General features: G+C 42.2%; 2 protein-coding genes across 14 annotated transcripts in view; both read left to right on the top strand.

Annotated features, from left to right (window-relative positions):
* Positions 1–1270, top strand: part of LOC308458058 (uncharacterized protein C5orf34 homolog) — a 388338-nt gene extending 387068 nt beyond the window's left edge. For all 8 annotated transcript variants that reach the window (XM_080972660.1, XM_080972663.1, XM_080972658.1 and 5 more), the window contains one exon: positions 519–1270. In XM_080972660.1, the coding sequence (XP_080828786.1) occupies positions 519–760 (242 nt within the window). In that variant the 3' untranslated portion in view covers positions 761–1270. The remainder of the gene's footprint in view (positions 1–518) is intronic.
* Positions 1271–1835: 565 nt separating this feature from the next.
* On the top strand, positions 1836–11937 carry TMEM267 (transmembrane protein 267). Of its 6 annotated transcripts, none has more exons than XM_080973779.1 (4): positions 1861–1920; positions 4330–4455; positions 5195–5582; positions 7283–11937. In XM_080973779.1, the coding sequence occupies exons 3-4, from the start codon at positions 5259–5261 to the stop codon at positions 7616–7618; spliced, it is 660 nt and encodes a 219-aa protein (XP_080829905.1). In that variant the 5' UTR covers positions 1861–1920; positions 4330–4455; positions 5195–5258; the 3' UTR covers positions 7619–11937. The 6 variants fall into 6 exon arrangements, with proteins under 6 accessions (XP_080829908.1, XP_080829905.1, XP_080829907.1 ...); XM_080973781.1 differs by having other exon boundaries at positions 1903–1920; positions 4355–4455; XM_080973778.1 differs by lacking the exon at positions 1861–1920 and adding an exon at positions 2424–2511.
* The last annotated feature ends 7659 nt before the right edge of the window (positions 11938–19596 follow it).

The raw sequence follows: 19596 nt of genomic DNA, 5'->3' as shown, positions 1-19596 counted from the left end.
AAGAGAAAGGTTTTTTATTACTTGGGGTGGGGGTGGGATATGCATTATGTATTTATTTAATGACATATTGAAATAGCCTCTGGAACTTCTTTTAAATCTTGCAGTGCAATCTTAGACATGTTCAGTGGGACTTACTCCCAGCTAAGTGTTATAAGTTTGCAGACTTACACTGCAATTGAAACCCCAGCCGGGAAGGAGTGGGGCCACTGTTCCATCCACAGTCTAACGGCAGGGATGACTAATAACCACTTGCTTGTTTTGAGGCTTTCTGTGGGCTGTTCTGCACATTCGGCAGGCAGAGTTTCACACCAGCAGAGTGACTCTAGCAGGACTCTGCCCAAACTACCCCCACCCCTTTCAAACCCAACACAAAACAGGTTTGCATTGCAGCATGTATTGAGCTCTGTGATGCCATCACAAATATAGCACAAGACAGCTTATGAATTTCCCCAGTTCCCCTGAGAGAAGAGATTTGGTTTTTGTCTCGCTGTTTTCCCTCCTTAACTATACAACTACAGTTTTAGTGGAGAACAGCAATATTCCAAGTACGGTTTCAGCTGCAAAAAGAAATCCATCCTGCAGCACCAACCGGCAGAACAGACCAGAGGAAATCTTTTTAGTTGAGAATGTTAGTGAAAAGAACATAGCTGAGACTCTGGAAAAAACTTCAAAGGTTATCAGTGATATTGACTCTTTTTTAGCTTCCTCTGTAAAGAGAAATGAGGTCAAAAGTAATTCCGGTAATTCTGTCCCTCATTAATCTGATTGAAGTAGAAAATGAAATTCAACCGTCCAAGGTCAGGCCACAGAGTTGTTCTGAGTCACTGACTTTATAGATAATTAAATGCAGGATTATAAGTTAAGGATATTGTTAATTTATTAATTTGAGTGTATGTTGTGGGGTTTTTCATTTATATTTTATAGCTTCCTTGTTTCTCTTTGGAGATAGGTGGGATAGAAAATTTGAATATAAATGTTTGTGTATATATATGTGTGTTTGTGTGTACACAAACTATGGGTTGTTATAAAAGGCCAGAGATGAGAGGATTTTGTTATAATGCCAAATGTAATTGCACTGTATAATCCTGTACCGAATTAACAGTTAAGAATTAGTTATTTCCTACATGTTTGAAAATCACTGGCTTTGAAATTTCAGCTGTCATATTTTATAACATTTTATTCTGATATTTAAAGTTTTTTGGTAGAGGCGGGAGAAGATCTATACCACTGTTTCTGTTTATGGATGTTTGAATAAAGCCATACAGGTCAATTAAAGTGTAATATTTAAGTCTTCTAGTACGTTAGCTGTTTTTCAAATAAAGTTACAATGAAATTTCATCGTCACCTTTTGAAAAAAAAAAAAAAAACTTTCCACAGCAAAGAACAATTTCATCCTTTTATTGTTCCTGTATATGTATAGTCTCAAAATTGGACCGATTCAGTTTTTATAGCTGTAAAAGTACCCCCCACGCCCTCAAAAAGGTGGTCCCAATAAAACCTTGGAAAATTAAATTAAATTGCTGAACACCGTGTACCCTGCCCAGTAGAACAAGCAGGTTCCCATGTCTCCCCTTTTAATTTGCTTACAGGAGCAGGTACACAGGAGATTTGGAGCATCTGCTCTACCACTCATATGGAAACCCCTGCATGCCACTCAGCCCCCCCATTCTACACACACACATTTGCGTTCAGGAAGAGGAAGAGCCGCTCTCGTTAATTGCCGTGCTTGTAGCATAGACGACATTTTAACCCTATCTCTAGAGCGCCCCGCTTGACTGCGAAGCCGGAGGAAGGAACGCGCCGTCGCTAAGGCGGGTGGGCGGCGCTCCTACCGCTCTCCCAGGATGCCGAGAGAGAGAGGCGCCGGTGGGCGGGGCGGCGCATGCGCAGCCACACATTCCTCTGGCGCTGCTGAGGGAGGTGAGCAGGGCGAGAGGGTCGCTGGGCGGCGCTGAGGGGGCGGTTGGAGGCCGGCGGGGGTTGGCTGTGGGGAGGAAGGGAGCGGGGGCAGTTCTCGAGGGCGGCGGAGGGAAGCGATGGAGCGGGTCGCCCGGGGTGCGCCTAGCCGGTTCCTCGCCGTCGCCACTCGGTGCGGCGTCCCGAGGGAGAGCTTTCAGCCCCGGCGCGGTGGGCAGAAGCTCGACAGGAGCAGCTTCGCTTGCCCTTGGAAAGTACGGGGAAGGCGACAGGGGCAGGCAGAACCGCAGAACTGGAAGGGGCCTCGAGGGTCATCTAGCCCAGCCCAGGAGTCTTTCGCCCACCGTGGGGCTCGAACCCACGACCCAGATATTAAGAGTCTCATGCTGTACCAACTGAGCTATCCCAAGCTATCGACACTCTATTGAACCGCTCTGAGACCTCTGGGTATAGGCCGGTATATAAATTCAATAAATAATAATACGGTAATTTGATATATATCCTCTTCTTTTCCTCGCAGCCCCAAACGACTGCTTTTCCATGCGAGGGTACAGCTTCCCCCGTTGAGTTTCTGCCTGCTGCTGAGGGGAACAGGTACCCAATGGTGATGGGGAAAGGGTATAGATATAGATAGATATAAAATACACACACGCACAGCCCCTCAGGGCAAAGGCCTGCCCTCTTGTGCTCTGCAAAGCCCCCATTGTGTGCTGCTGTATACAAGTCTATTATTATTATTCTTATTATAAGGTGTAAGGGTGATGATTAGATTAGAAGGGAGTAGAGTGACTCAGACTCACAGTGGTGGCTATGAGAGGTTAAAATCCCGGCTGAGGGGGAGAAGATGAGGGAAGGAAGTGCCTGAGGATGCTCCATGGAGGTATAAGATCTGAGACTAGGCCTTGAAGCAGCCATGGTGAAGGTTAGGGGGGGGGTATTGATAGGCACTAGGATAAAGGGCTGTCCAGGTTTGAGCTGAACTGAAGGGTAGAAATGGAGGCAATAGAAAGTGGAGGTGGGATTTTGAATGTGTTGTCGAAGCAAGGGCAGGAACAAAGCTGGGCTTTGTTGTGTTAGGATTAAAATAGGTCAGAAATCATACACAGCTGGAACGTTCATCCTGTCCCTTTAAGAAGAAAGGTAGGGGGCAGGAGTGGAAAGGAGCTCAAATTGCCTTGCAAATAATGCCACAAAGTCATTACTGATAATTGGCCTGCACATTCCTATATTAGTCGTTATAACATAAAATAAAGCAAGAGCCAGATTTTGTAGTACTTTTCTACCTTGTTGCCTGATTTATGATTCTTGCATGCATTGGATGAGTGGGTAGTTATTTACAAGCCTGAGCTAGAAAGGGGAGCTGCAGGATCTTGGGTTGGGTCAGTGTTTATTGCTAGTTAATGCGCAACTGACCAGTCTTGCTGAAAACAGTGGATTGATAACATAGGCAAGATGAGACAACTTGAAAAATGGGCAGTAGTTCATACTGGATTATTACTGGCTAACATATGTCTGGACAATATATAAATATGATTCTGATCATCTCTTAGTCGCTAAAATGTATACTAAGGGTGACTTTACATGCAACATTTTAGATGTATGGATGTGAAGGTTAAAACAGTACATATATTTAGGTCATGTAGTATAAAGTACTCTTCTTAGAATAATGCAGATTTGGCTGCCCTCTTCTCCCCAGCCCATATCCCTTGCTAAATTGTGTGCATAGTGGCAAGCCTGTATTTGGTATTATGTATAGTGTGATAGTTCCTTCCTTCCACTCTTAATGTAAGATTTAGGGCAGGAGTGGGCAGCCTTTGGCCTACTCTCAGACATTGCTGGAGAGCCAGTGTGGTGTAGTGGTTAAGAGCGGTAGTCTCCTAATCTGGGGAACCAGGTTCGCGTCTCCGCTCCTCCACATGCAGCTGCTGGGTGACCTTGGGCCAGTCACACTTCTTTGAAGTCTCTCAGCCCCACTCACCTCACAGAGTGTGTGTTGTGGGGGAGGAAGGGAAAGGAGAATGTTAGCCGCTTTGAGACTCCTGAAGGGGAGTGAAAGGCGGGATATCAAATCCAAACTCTTCTTCTTCTTCTTCTGGTTCCCTTCATCCCCAGCCTATATGGCCCAATGGTCAGGAATACTGGGAGTTGCAGTGTACCTGTAGCTGGAGGGCCATGCGTTGCCAACCCCTGATTTTATGCATGCAACATTGTGATACTAACCTCTGTATAGTTCCACTTTCCTGTTCCCTATTGCTACTGCCTGCAAAGTTTAAGCACAGGTGTAACTTAGTCTCCTAACTAACATGGGTAAGTTTGTTTTTCCAGCTTGGGCTTCAAACATCTCTCCTACGGGTATTGCAGTGCTTGGTCTGGTGAAACACTAATTTATTTTGCTTCCACCACATTCTCCAGCTTTACCCTTTTGTAACTGCTGCAGCTTGAACTCTCTCATGGTGGCTGAGAAAAGGGCATGCCAAAAAGTTCTCCATTACAGAGCTGTGATTATGGAGTTTGTCCATAGTCTCATCCAGTGTTCAGGCATTATTTTGAATAAATTCTGTACCCAGTTTCACAACCACTGCAGTACACTTTGGATGTAACATTCAGAAAGTATCTTCCCTGTTTGTGACAAGAACTGGGCAAAGTGAATGTGTTTGGCAAGAAGTAGTAAACTAATTAGAAATCACTAGTTAATTAACAAGCAACATTAATTATGACTCATACGTTTATTGCCTTTGTTGCTAGTGCTGCAAAACTAGCCTGGAACGCCATGTGCTGATTTCACCTTTCCCAGAACAGCAAGGGCTGCAAAGTTATATTTGTCTTTTTGAAGATATTTTTATGAAAAACAAAAAAGAACACACAGCCGCATGCATTGAGGTCTTTCTTCTGGACCCAGGGCAGGCTTCAGGGTGCAAGGAAGAAGCAAGAATGAAGAAAGCCTATATCAAAGCAGATGTGGCAGATGAGATGGAATAATAGCTAGAACAGATACTAGCTGTGAGCTTTGAAAGTGTAGGCAAGCAGAAGGGCAGAGGAGAGGTACTGTGCATAAAAATGAGTGCTATAAGAAATGCAGGTTTCAACTAGGACACTGGTTGACGTAATATGCACAGATTTAGCTTTGTATGGAACAGTGAACCAGAAAAATGTGTTTACAGAGATTCTTATTTGGCTCTTAGATTTCTGTGCTGTTCTGTGATCTTTCTGCTCATTTAAGGAAACACATTTTTAGTACTGATAAGTCCTCTCATTAAGCTTTCTCTGATAATTACAGAATGACTGAAGATTTAACAGACAATGGACCGAATGTATCCTGATGGCATTTTGTGCATGGAGACATGTTGCTTGCTATGGCATCTGAGACTGAAAAGGCCCATGCTCTTCTCCAGTCATTCAGCACAGCTTCTGTAATTTCAAGCCTAGGATTGGGGTTTTTCTGCTTTGTAGCAGATAGACTTCTGCAGTTTGCTGTCATTCAGCAGAATGACTGGCTGCGAGCACTCTCTGATAACACTGTGCATGGTGTTGTGGGATTTTGGTCTTGGGCAATAGTGATAGGACTCAAGAAGAAAAGTGACTTTACAGAAGTCATTTTAGCTGGCTTTCTTTCATCAGTCATTGATGTGGACCACTTTGTTCTAGCTGGATCTCTTTCATTACAGGTAAGCAAAACCACAGTTTAATTACCTGGATTTAAACAAAAAACATATATGCATAATTTGAACCAAAACCATTGGAACTATTTTTAATGTTAATTTCATGTTAAAATTTTCCCCTTGGTTACTTGGTTGTGCTCAGGTTTGAAGGGAAGACTTCAGTGCAAGCCATCCTGATGTGTCATCCCTCTTCTCTTACGTGTTTTGGATTTGATGGGGGTGGGAGTTGGATAGCTTTTTATGCTGATTAGTGTCCAGAGCTAGGAGATAATTTGCATTTAATTTAGGGCGAAACTGTTGGCAGTAAGGAAAAATAGTATAAAGGAAGAATTCCCTGGATGCCAAGGTCCAGGTTTGGTTAAAATACTCTTTAGTGAGATAACCCTAGCAGAGATTTAAAATATGCATCAAAGTAAAGCATGGAAATAATAGGCTGTTAGACCTTTAATATTTGCCCTTCTAAACTCCTTCCCCCAGCGTAGGGAAAGACCACATATTTAGTAAGTTAAAAATTGTTTACTTACAAACTCTCCAAATGTCAGGTTCAGGGGCTTTTCTGTACAGCATTCAGTAAAAGTTGCACAGGCTGTAAGACTCGGGCCTAGTGGTGAAAGTTCCTAAACTGCTTTGCCACAGTGACTTGGATTCACTATGCAGGTGTAAATTATCCACCAGGATAAAGAGGTTTGGTTGTGATGCTAGCCTTGTCCAACCGGTGTATCTGTAATTTGGAACTGCTTCAGATCAGAAATATTAAGCATAACATATTTGAGTGTGCCAGTTTAATATTTATAGAATGCATTGGAGGACCACACTGTAACTGCTTTTCTATACCTTTTCCCAGTAGGTGGCACACTTCACAAGAAGTTCATGTGCCATGTGCATGTAGGATTCTTATTTTCAAACTTTTTATTTTGCTTCCCTCCCCAACTGGCATTTGTCTTAACTAATATGATAGAATTGTTTTATTTTTAATTGGTTTTCACTTTTATTGTTTATTTAAAGCATTTTTCTCCTGCTCTTCAGCAGAAAAACACTCTCAGTATGGCTTACAAATGTCTGATAACATTTACTTTTACTGTATTATGACATTTACCTTTACTATAATATGCCATGTATATTAGTTCCATGCACTAAGTGCTTGAGCATCCTCAAGACCGCATCTGAATGTTTTTGTTTGGTTTGGATGAATTAATCAAATGACTGAAAAGTAAAATATAGCATAAAAAGTAAACTATTCTTATACATTTTCAAACAGTTTTATCATTTATATTCCATTTTTCCGACTCACATATGAGTTGCCCATGGCAGCTTACAACTGCCATCAACTAAGAACACAATAGTTTTAAAAAGATAATAAGCAACATAGCTTCATTAGTTCCTTTAACCTTAAGAACTGCTTTGCTGAACAGAGGCAAATATCCACATAGTTTAGACTCCAGTCTCTATTGGTGGTCGGAAAACATTCCATGGCTCACAGTGAGAAGGCAACAAACGGAATGGAATATATTACACCAACACATAGAATAACAGAGGACACACAAAGCATGAAATATACAGTATCTGATCATGGAGTCCTTTCTGGGCTATGTGTTGATTTCTCTCAAAATGGAGATAAATGAAGAAGATTATAGCTGTCAAGATTCACATAAACTGTTCCTTGTAATTCTGGCTGCCACTGTACACTGTGCTTTTCTTTCCCATAGGCTGCCCTGACTCTCCCACGAAGACCATTCCTTCACTGTTCTACTGTGATCCCTCTTGTGTGTTTGACATTAAAGTTTATTATGCACCTTTTCAAGCTGAAGGATTCCTGGTGCTTTCTTCCCTGGATGCTGTTTATCTCTTGGACTTCGCATCACGTTCGAGATGGAATTCGTCATGGCCTGTGGATCTGCCCATTTGGAAAGACTGCGCCCTTGCCTTACTGGCTTTATGTGGCAATCACAGCATCGTTACCTCATCTCTGTTCTTTTATTATGTATTTAACAGGAACAAGAGAACTGATGGCAACCAAACATGGGATGCGCATTGATGTCTAATGATAATCTAGAATGGTAGTGTTTGCATCACTGAAGTAATTGCCTCATGTTTTCTGAGTTAGGTCTAATGTTGATTCTCTGAAACCACTGCTGCACAAGGTAATGAACATGCCCAAGCAATCTCATTAGCGTCTCCTGCACATTTTTTTAATTCCAAAATCACTTAAGTATTTTGTAAAGTATCAGTAATAGCAGCTATTCATTTCCATGTCCCTCCCTTTGCCAGTCTCACATTTTGGGGGGATATATTGCTTAAAGAAATTTTATCTGTGTACATTTTTAGGTGTTCACTTAAAAAATGGTAATGTGTGAGTTGGCCAGCACAAGTGTAAGCAGGGCAATTGTGTTGAACAGACAGGTTTGTGGGGAATGTTGTGATTTCCTGAGTCTGCCAGCAAATTCCTTTATGCCTTAATGTGAACAGCATGCCATAATATATTTTTTTGTGGGGGGAGTATGGTTTTGCATGCAGCTTTTTTGGTTAGTGCTACCCTGAAAGAAACAAAATGCTGCTAAGGCACAGTTTGTATATATTTTATATCACCACAATCCATTTGGGTGAGTTAAATCATAGCCTCTTCAAGTCTAATTTTATATGTGTTTTATAAACATAGGACACCAAATGTTATCAGTTGAAATCCTCTACCTTAAAATGGTCTGGGCTCTTGTCCTTCCTAGCTAGGTTCCAGGATAAGTTCAACTTTAGCTAGATTCCCGAAGGTCAGTGTTTCTGAAATGCTTTAATTTGTTGTCTTATTTTATTATATTTATTTTAGTGAACGACAGCACCTCTTTGCTTTGTTAACTTGTACTGTAATAGCATTGTGTTTTGTTTTACCTGTTCGTTGTAAGTTAAGAGACTTTAAGCAGCTGGCTTAGGTTGCAATCCTAGGCCTGGAGAGAGACTCAGTGAGCTAAGTGGGACTTACTACTAAGTACAAATTCATAGGATTGCACTGAAGTAGCCCTTGTGGGGGCCTTTTTCTTAATGAGTTTAGGGACTACTGGTAAATGTGTAGTGTAGAACACTCTTGCAAACTTTGCATGTATGAAAGTGCAGGTTTGATTTCAAAGAAGTTCTCCATATTAATAGCACCACAAATAAAACTGAGCAGTGTACAAAACAAAATAAAGATTGAATTGAGAGTCCAGGAAAACTTGGGTAAACATACAAATTTGTAAGAGACATTTTTAAGAGGGTGGATGTTATCACCAAGTAACAATCAGCGCAACCAGCAGGGTTTGCTCGGAAGATCATAAATAATGACTTGGTCTGTACTGGGGCAGGGAGTAATTTTTGTTTTAGATCTTTAAATGTCAACAACAGACACTTGGAACTAGTTAACACACTTTTGGTTCATTGCAAAACATCTTACACCTGGTGTGAACAAATGTATTCAGCAGTAGGACAAATGAACACAGATAAGAATTGTTAAGATTTTCTTATCCTTTGGGAATCTCTTCTATAGATTTTTAAAAACTCCATATACAAACTTATACCAGGGGACCAGACTTGCCAATTAACCGTCATCCTAAAATTTCATTGTTTCTTAAAAGTTCTTGAAGAAAGGTCCAGGTTATTGAAATTTAACATATACTCAGCAATCAACTCCTCTTATGACTGATATATCAGCCATGGTTTCAGGGGTACTCCCTGCAAATGTTTTCCTGGCGGTCATTTTCTTACCACTGTTCCACTTACCAGTTATTTGGAGCAAGCTCTGTACTGGTGCACTCTGACTTAAACGGACTGCTATGTCACTTGCCTCTGTGATCTCTACAATCATCTACGCAGACAATCAAGCCTGGGTTAGTACTTTGATTCCCTGCATTGGTCAGAGAATCATATTATAGGGTAAAATTTAACACAGTTTTAATCAGAGTAGAGTAGTTTAGTTGAAATGACTAAACATGACTAAGGTCCTTTAATTTCATTAGGTCTGCTGTGAGTATAATTTAGTTGGAATACTGCACACAGATAATAGTGCAGATAATGCAAGGGAACTTACTCTAATGCTTTAAGCCATTTTTTTCTGTGTTGAGCAGGAGCCTTATTTGAAGTTGTTTAGCACAGTGCCAAAAATCCTAGTTCAATATTTTTGTTTTAATAAAGAGGTATATATATATTTTTCCTAAATGAAGTATTTTGGGAATGTGCTGCTTTTCCCAGTAAGGTTAATTGTTGCTGTGTCAAATAGAACAGTGTTCAATTTAGTGACTGAGGTTTTAGAAAGCAATTAGCCACAAAACACTAATTACATGAAAATTATTATATTTCTCTGATGGCCTTAATAAGAAAATAATCAGCAACCCCACACAAAAATCATACTGTTTTTGTGAGTGTCTTTTTTTTAAAAAAATGCAGTTGTTCTAAAGATGGATACAATTTTCACATATAAATAAATTACTATCTACTCATGTTTGGGTGCCTTAAGGGTTTTTAGTGCACGTCACACAACTTACTGGCAAGCATTTTGTTCAAGCTTTAGAGCTAAATTGCTATAGGATTCGGTCCTGCAAACAGTGGCACACAATTCTAGGAAGATTTATCTGTTGATAAATTGTCTGATTGCAACCTTATGGGGAACTTGTGTGTGATTACGTCTGTGGTTGGCTTCCTGCCTTTGGGATACATCTTTGGTTTTTACAATTTTTGGCATGTTTTTCTGGATGGGAGCACATGGGTTCAATTGCATCAGCCCATGTTTTGTTTGTTTTGCTGTGCATCATTTTTAGACATTGTGTATTGCTATGCAGTGGTTGTGTTATGGAAGCACAGGCATTCATCTTCATAGAAGAAATATATCTGTTTTATAGAATTGTGGAGTTGGAAGGGGCCACCAGGGTCATCTAGTCCAATCCCCAGCAATGTGGGAATCTTTTTGCCCAATGTGGAGCTCAGACCCACAGCCCTGAGATTATGAGTCTCATGTTCTACTGGCTGAGCTCTCTGGGACACCACCTCCTCATCCCCCCACTATCTATAGTAGGGTTAGGCAAGCCATTTCAATTTTATGGAAGGAGAAGGAAGATGCTGTACACAACTATGGGGAGAAAATTAACAAAAGCAAAACTATATGGAAAGACTTTCCCGGATATAATCATTGTGATAAGGGAAATTCTCACCTATGTGACTTCTGTTTCAAATTATGCAGTAACCATGTAAGTTGCAGATAAAAGAATAAAATCCATGCGGATTTGTAGGGGAAATTAGCCTTGTAGAACTCAGCTTGCTATGAATGATTCTTCTCTCCCCTGAAGAGGCATGTCTTAAGGAAGCTGGTGAGTAAAGCAGTGTAAAAATGTAACATGTTACAATGTAACATTTTAATTGCTTTTGTTTTGAAGTAAGAGTGAGACTGCAAAAAAGTGGCCAATTTTAGGCCAATACAGTAGTTACGTGATTAATGGAAAAAAGAAAAGTCGACCGGTATGGTTATCCCACAGCACAGTTTATCTACATTCCTTGCTTGCATTAGCATTTTTACAAAACTGTAATAGTACTATCTGCATTTTATGTTAAAATAACCTGCTTTTCAACCAAACTTAACTTCCAAAAGCAGCTTACAACAATTAAAACCAGTCATAAAGTATGACCTGAAGCATAAGGATCCATCGGGTGTGTATAGCAGTCTCTGTGGGGCCAAGTAGAAGAACTAAGTTGGCTAGTTATGCAAGAAGCACTGTAAGGTTATCACTTTCTGGTCGCTTAGGGACCAGGCTTATCATTTGCAAGACAGATAGAAAATATTCACTTGAAAATTGCCACTTAACTTGCTTTTATGACCCGTGCAATATATCAACAGCTCGTATCATATTAATGAAGGACCATTCCATGGAATTAGTCTAGTATACGGCAAGCATGTCACACAATAACCCTGTGAAGCAGTTACTTGAATTTCCCCTAAGAATCTAAAAGTTCAGCTGCTTAAATGGAGTACTACTATGAACTTGGTATGTTCTAAAGGCCAAATTTGGAACTCTAAATCCAGTGATTGTGTTCAAAACTCGTATTAAGAACAACAGAAGTCCTAAAAAGCTTTACCTGACTGGGTATGTGTTTGTTTTTTAACGTGGTACACAGTCCTTTTCACTCCAGCTTCTTGTCACCCATAGAATTATTACCTAGCTGATTTTCATTCCTTAAAGCTGCAGGGGGGAGAGGGCTAGAGTGATGTGTTTCCTTTTAATACACTGGTATTGTGTTATCTTAAAAGTATTTTGTGTTGTTTCTGGACCACAACTGTGACTACTACTGTCTGACTGTATCGTTTTCCTAGTTAACACTACTGTGGCATTAAAAACATTTGACAAAAGGATTCCCATTGCAATTTTTTATCATAACGTATCTTTCCACCTCCCTCAAGATAGCAGTGATTTTTCTTTTTATTTGTTAAATGCTTGCATAAGTAAACATCGGGATGTGATACTTCCCTCCACAAGGACCATTGGCATGTTCATACAATTTAGCTTGCCAGATGCTTTACTAGATTTGCATAATTTAAAGTCATGTTTTATCAAAATACCGGTGGCTGTGAAGCATGTGTTAAGAATATATGACTCACTTTGATGGTTACACCAAACTTCCATCTGTTCCCAAAATTAACAAGCCGTTGCCATAAGTAACACTCGCTTAAGTGAGACATGGTGGAGATAGTGGCGCTGTGGTCTAAACCACTGAGCCTAGGCTTGCTGATCGGAAGGTTAGTGGTTCGAATCCCCATGACGGGGTGAGCTCCTGTTGCTCGATCCCAGCTCCTGTCAACCTAGCAGTTTGAAAACATGTCAAAGTGCAAGTGGATAAATAGGTACCGCTCCGGCGGGAAGGTAAACGGCGTTTCCGTGCACTGCTCTGGTTTCACCAGAAGCGGCTTAATCATGCTGGCCACATGACCCAGAAAAACTCTGCGGACAAACATCTGCTCCCTTGGCCAGTAAAGCGAGATGAGCGCCGCAACCCCAGAGTCGTTCACGACTGGACTTAACTGTCAGGGGTCCTTTACCTTTTTTACTATTTTTTATAAGAGAATGTTTAAAATGGGTGGGCAACTGCAGGCCAAATCTGGCATGCCACGAGACTCAGTTTGGTCCAGAAGGCCATTTCCCCCCCAAACCACACCCTGTCAAGCCATTGGGTGTAGGGGTAGGTAGAGATACTGCTGAATTTGCTATGGGACAGTTGCCTATGGGTAACTTGATCACACAGCCAATCCCTGCAGGAAGGCTGGCTGTTGGGTGCTGTCTGCCAGCCTGCTGATCAGCTGCACTCTGAAGCACCATTCAGGACTCTGCAAGCCCTGTGTGGTGCTTTGAAGTCCCGACAGTCCTCACCAGACATCACTGTGATGCCCCCATAGGGTCAGGGAGACAAGAAACTGACCCATCCGCTCTGTGTTATCATATTGTAAATATTAGCACAACTTGTAAATTGCACATTTGGAGATTGAGAGTGCACTCCTATATTCACCTGGATCCTTATCAGTAGAACTCTGCAGGGTTGCACATGTCAGCTGCAAAAGCAAATATGAGTACATAGAAGGTAGACTGCTTTGTTAATGCCTCTTTTTGTTATAATCCAAAAGTTAGCAAAAATGCTTACTAGTCCTCAGGGTTGCAGAGATGTTTGGGAAGAGCTTGCTAAAGCACTGGGGAAAGAGAAAGTGGTGGGGGAGCCCTCTTTTCACAGACAGGATAACAGTAGCAAACTTGTGTTTAAGTTGTGTGCTTAATTGAAACAACTGTTCAATGGCCACAGGGCTAGATAAACTTTTTCAGGCTTGAGGGGCACATTCCCTTTTGAGGGTCCTGAGCCAGTTTTGGGCAGGGATGGAGGCAAAAGTAGGCAGAGCAACAAATATGAATTTGTACACACAGGAAAGAGAGAAGCATTGTCAGACTTCAAGGAGGGTGCTGAGCAGGCCAGTAAGTAGCGAGTGGGTGGGAAATAAGGGATGGCTGAGGTTCCTCATCCCTGACTTACCTGTTTTGACACCAACTCCCTTGCCTGAAAAAAAATAAGCTAATTGCATGGACTGTTAATATGGCCACTTGGCACAACTTTCTTGCACGCAGTGAATTTCTCAAATGGCCTTTGGCACCCGACACAATCTAATTGATGTTTGCCTCTGTTCTAAGTGTTTTATCACCCTCAACCTTAGAACACTTGGAAGCTTAAAAGAATTTGGTGCTACCTGCACTGCAGCACATACACCCTGTCACCTATTTGTGTTTTGCTTTGTGAACTTTGGCTTCACTTTCCTGTCAGGTGTCAAATGACTTGAGCAATGATAAAATCCAAGAACCTGCTACTTGTCATTAGCTTATGGCAAGTGCAGGTGTATCAGTCAGTGAAATGCTGCCTAAACTTGCATATGAAAGCAATATCCTTTATAGCACTTAATGTATTTTTAAATGAGAGGAGAGAGGCTGGCCTAGGTTTGGGAGAATCTTGGTTGGCTGCATGGAGAGGCCAAAGGGGCCACATTTGGCCCATAGCTCTGAGGTTGCCCACTCTTTGACAGTTACTTGCAACTGAATATCTAAGATGCCCCTTGCTGGATACGACCAAAGACCCATCTAGTCCAGCATCCCGTTCTCCCAGTGACCTGCCTGTGGGAAACCCACAAGCAAGACCTGAGTGGACTCTCCTCACTTGTCCTTCCCAGGAACTGGTTTTCAGAGGCAAACTGCCTCTAACAGCAGACATAGAGCATAGCCATTGCAATGAGTAGCCAAGCCCTCCCATTTTTGTTTCCATGAAGCTATCTGCCCTTAACCTTTCTTATTTTGTAGAATTATTGGCCCTCCAGATGTTGCTGAACTGCAACTCCCATCATCTCTGGCCATTGCTCATGCTAATAGGAGTTGTCAGCAACTTTTGGTGAGCCAAAGGTTCTTCCTCACACCTGCTGTTTAGAATTTTAAATATATTCATATGAGTTACTTAATTTTTTTCATATAGGTGTAAAGGTTTAAGTTGTTTTATATATGCATATATATTATAAATGGTTTTGTTGTATATTGAATTGAAGAAGTGATTCATAAATAACTTTGATGATGATGATAATTACTAATGATAATGGCTGATGATGGGCTCCCAGTTCTTCATCCTAACTGCCTCTAACAGTGCATCCTCCCATAAGTACCATTGCCAGCAATGATGGTAAACAGGATAAGGAACAACCCTGATTGGTTCACCTGTGCAGTTCTGCTGGTTCTAAATCCATTTCAGTGGTGCAAATTAGTGCTTGTGGTGGTGAGTATAACTGATGGCTGCTCTGTGCTCCCAATGGGAGGAAGTGCAAGATAATAAAAGGAGATAAATAAGCTGCAGGTAAGGAGGGCATCTCCAGAGCATCAGTGTTTGGGGGGAAGGATTCAAGTGCACAGCAGGGAAATTCAGGCTGGCACAGTTGAAGCAAATTATATCACTTTGTCACCCTAATACAGTACTACAAATGCACATAAAAAAAGAAACAGGCTTCTTGCAGTTAGGAAAGTGATGGGGAAATGCATGGAAAACTTTGGGAGGAATAAATAACAGGAAGACAAAGAAATGCCCTGCAAGCAAAGCAGGACAATAAATAAGTCATTTGGAGTAGCCTGTGATTTTTTTATCGGGTCCTTCTTTCTTTTTTTACTTTCTCCCAAGCCATTTTCTTTCCTATTTTGGTTTAAGCCTGAGGAAGAATTCTAGAGAACATAACATTTTGCTCTCTACTTTGTGGCACTTCAGTTGGTCCTAATACAAATATTGCCAGACTGTAGGTCTTGGATTCCCGCCACCCCACCCCCCCCACCCCCCAATGGATGAACATGAGCCTACAATTTTTATTGCATCACTGTTTATGCTTCAGGACCATTCAAGCACAACCCAAGAGCTCTACTGTGTAAATACTGTGTTGAAAGGTTGAAGACAATTTCTTCCTGATAATTTCTTTAGGGCCAAAATGGCTGATGGACCCAGAGAGGACCTAGTCTGGATTATCTGGCAGATCCAGTTCTACTAGTTTAGCAGCTACCCTGCTTGTCAAATACTTCACACTTTATTGATGATCATTTATTTAGGCTGCCAGCTGCTTTATAACCATCAAAGCTGCCTCCTGTTGACATTTTGTTCCCTCTGAGGATGAACGCCAAGTCAAAGGGTTTGTTTGTTTTTTAAAGTAGCATTTCTTTTTTTGCAGGCTGAAATGTACAGAGGCTATTTTCTGGGAAGTGTGGTCTTGAAATAAAACACAGAGGCTGATCTGGAGGACATTAGTTCATGCCCAAATCCCATTGAACTGAATAGGAATGGAATGCCAAAGTTATCAAGGGACTATCAAATAAACTTCACAGTAGATGGCTGGGGCTCCCACCCAAAACTGCAGCCGAGTCCAAAAAACTCTAGAAGGGACCAGATTGTCATGCAAAAGGTGTGATGTCATCACACTCTGAGATTTCTGCACCCCACAAGTGGTAGCCAATAATGGGTGGGGAAACTTGAAGTACAAGGATACTGCGTTCCATCTTCAGATGTTAACCCTCCATGAATGTGCAAAGGTGAAAGCAGGGCTTTGCCCACTAGCCAGGCCACCTACTGCCCCATGTAGCCTACTAGTTTTCACCCACCCAAACTCTACATGCTCAGACTAACTTTTGAAAGGGGCTTCCTTGCATATACAGTCTGTTCTACATGCCTGGGAATGCTGAACAATTAAAGTGGTTTTGGTGCTCTTGCACGACAAACCCGCTTCCACATATATATGTATGGGATAACAATTACTAGACATGTTGAATAACCGTCACACAGATAAAAATTGAATGCTCAATGAACAGCTGGTGTCATCTAACCTCCCTGCAAACTTAGTGCAAACATTTCAGGATGAATGCTCAGTAAACAGGCCGTGCCGAAGTGACCTTTGTTGTCCATTGATCTAATTTCGCCAATGAAATGGCAAAGAATGTAGCATTTTCTAAACAATGAAATAATTATGTATATTGCCATTGAATTAATATTTAATAATGATTATGCTTATCTACTATATTTTTTTGGAAAGATGTTCGCTATGCATTTGGACACCTGGTAACCAAATTTTGCACAAGGGTTCCTGAGTTAAAGGAAGCAAGTTTTTGCACTCCAGATATAATTGGATGCCATTTGGAATCTAGATTATGGACGGCACTGATTTCAAAATTGCACTTTCTGTTATTTGGGTTTCTTAGAATTCTTGAGGAATGCTGAGTATAAGGCTGTTAGTTGATTACATTTGTAAAACAAAATAGAAAAAAAAAATGGCAAAGTGATCCAAGTCACTGCTTCAATATTATTTTGTGCAATTTCAGTTAGTGAGAATCAGGCTTGTTTTTTTTACATGCCAGCCGTTGGGCAAATAAGTTGAACAAGAAAGGGGGAGAGTTAGTTATTTCCCCTGCTGTGGTCCTGTTTCCTCATTCTGGATGCTGCTGGCATTTGTTTGCCTGTACTAAGTACAGTATTTTGAAATACCGGTAGTTGGTTGCTGGGATTTTTAGGGGGCTTGTTCCTGCCAGGTTACAACAAATGGCTGGAATGACTTTAGTTGCTGCATTTCAATCTCAATAAGTGAGCCTGTCCACTGAAAGCTTCGTTTTATGACCCTTTAGGGATCCCCCCCAAAATGAAGCCAGAAACACATTCCCATATCCATCTTGAAGGCTAAGAAGCCAGTTAGAGCAAAGGGACCAACTCAGAGATTCTGCAGGTCTCCCTTCTCTGGCACATTGATTCTTCCGTTGATCTTGAACCAGGCAGCCCCTCTTGCAAAGGACTGCTTCCCCCATTCCAGAGCTGATTGCATAGGACCTGCACGCCAAGAGTCTGGGCCAGATCCAAATCCTTCAGATTTCCCTGTTTCCTCAGAAAACCAATAATAATTACAGGTAGGAAGAGCCAGAGGTCTGGTAAAAAGGCACCAAGTTTAAGGTAAAGGACCCCGGACGGTTAAGTCCAGTCAAAGGCGACTATGGGGTTGTGGCGCTCATCTCACTTTCAGGCCAAGGGAGCCGGCATTTGTCCACAGACAGCTTTCTGGGTCATGTGGCCAGCAGGACTAAACCGCTTCTGGCGCAATGGAACACCGTGACGGAAACCAGAGCTCACAGAAACACCGTTTACCTTCCCACCACAGTGGTACCTATTTATCTACTTGCACTGGTGTGCTTTCAAACTGCTAGGCTGGCAGGAGCTGGGACAGAGCAATGGGAGCTCACCCCGTTGCATGGATTCGAACCACTGACCTTCTGATCGGCAAGCCCAAGAGGCTCAGTGATTTAGACCACAGTGCCACCCGAGTCCCTACCACACCAAGTTTAAAGAAATCATCTGCTTACCATGTTAATGCCGCCACCGCTGTGTCAACAACGGTGACCTGTGACACACCTCCACATCCTCCCACAACGAAGCTCTCTGTGAGGTACAAACATTGATTTTGATCTTTGGATTTCAGCATAGGAAAGGTTGCCATAGTTGTCATCTACCAAATGTTGACTCATCTCTGAGTGTGTGTGTGTGTCCCTGTCCCCAAGTTTCTTCCTTATGTTGCAACCATACGTATCATAATACGGGCTTTTGTAAGGGGGGGAGGCGTTGGTCAAAAGTGCACACCACTTGCAACATTTTCATCTTTAGGCAAATAGAAGGATCCTCCCACTGCTGGAAATGTCATGCATTATGTCCCCGAGTGCTACTGCTTTAAACGAGGCTGTCAGGAAAGCCCTTCTTCACAAACACTATGCAACAGAAGGAAAGATCATTATTCCTCCCCATCGCTCTCTCCCCTCTTTCCCCCCCACAACTGCACAATGTATATGGCAATAGGGTCTCATTCTGAATGTAAACAAACTGCAAAAAAGAAAGTGGAGGTACTATATGTATTTTCCCTTATTTATTTGAAACACAAGAAATTCTTCAATAAAAACTATTTTTTTAAAAAATGCATAACACAGCTTTGTTGTTGTTGTTTAGTCGTTTAGTCATGTCCGACTCTTCGTGACCCCATGGACCAGAGCACGCCAGGCACTCCTGTCTTCCACTGCCTCCCGCACTTTGGTCAAACTCATGCTGGTAGCCTTGAGAACACGGTCCAACCACCTCGTCCTCTGTCGTCCCCTTTTCCTTGTGCCCTCCATCTTTCCCAACATCAGGGTCTTTTCCAGGGAGTCTTCTCTTCTCATGAAGTGGCCAAAGTACTGGAGACTGAGCTTCAGGATCTGTCCTTCCAGTGAGCACTCAGGGCTGATTTCCTTAAGAATGGATACGTTTGATCTTCTTGCAGTCCATGGGACTCTCAAGAGTCTCCTCCAGCACCATAATTCAAAAGCATCAATTCTTCGGCGATCAGCCTTCTTTATAGTCCAGCTTTCACTTCCATACATCACTACTGGGAAAACCACAGCTTTTACTATAAAGACCTTATATAGGATGTTTGTTGTTGTTGTTGTTTAGTCGTTTAGTCGTGTCCGACTCTTTGTGACCCCATGGACCAGAGCACGTCAGGCACTCCTGTCTTCCACTGCCTCCCGCAGTTTGGTCAAACTCATACTGGTAGCTTCGAGAACACTGTCCAACCATCTCGTCCTCTGTCGTTAGGATGGTAGAAGACTTCTGGGTTGGCGCCATCGATAATGGCGGATTCCCTCTGAGTCTCTGAGGGACCAGCTCCGCGGGATCGGGTCTTACTGCTGCGGCGAAGCGGGGGCCCTTTAAAAATCACAGGCGGGCGAAGCCTGTGAACGTGGGGACTCGGCGGGCACCTTTTGCGCCCCCCCCCCAAGTTGCGAAGGGACCCTTTTAAGGGCTCCGGAGCGGGACGGGGTGAGTGGCGCGGTGCTGAGAGTCGACTGCTTCTTCCGCGGAGTGAGGTTTCAGAATGAGACAGGTTTAACAGTGGTTAAGAAAGTTAAATACTTGGGGATTAACATGACAGCAAAAAATGGGAATTTATTCAAAGACAACT

Source organism: Podarcis pityusensis, assembly GCF_964106645.2.
Source record: "Podarcis pityusensis genome assembly, chromosome: 11".
Lineage (NCBI taxonomy): Eukaryota > Metazoa > Chordata > Lepidosauria > Squamata > Lacertidae > Podarcis > Podarcis pityusensis.
This window is presented reverse-complemented; position numbering and strand designations above follow the sequence as displayed.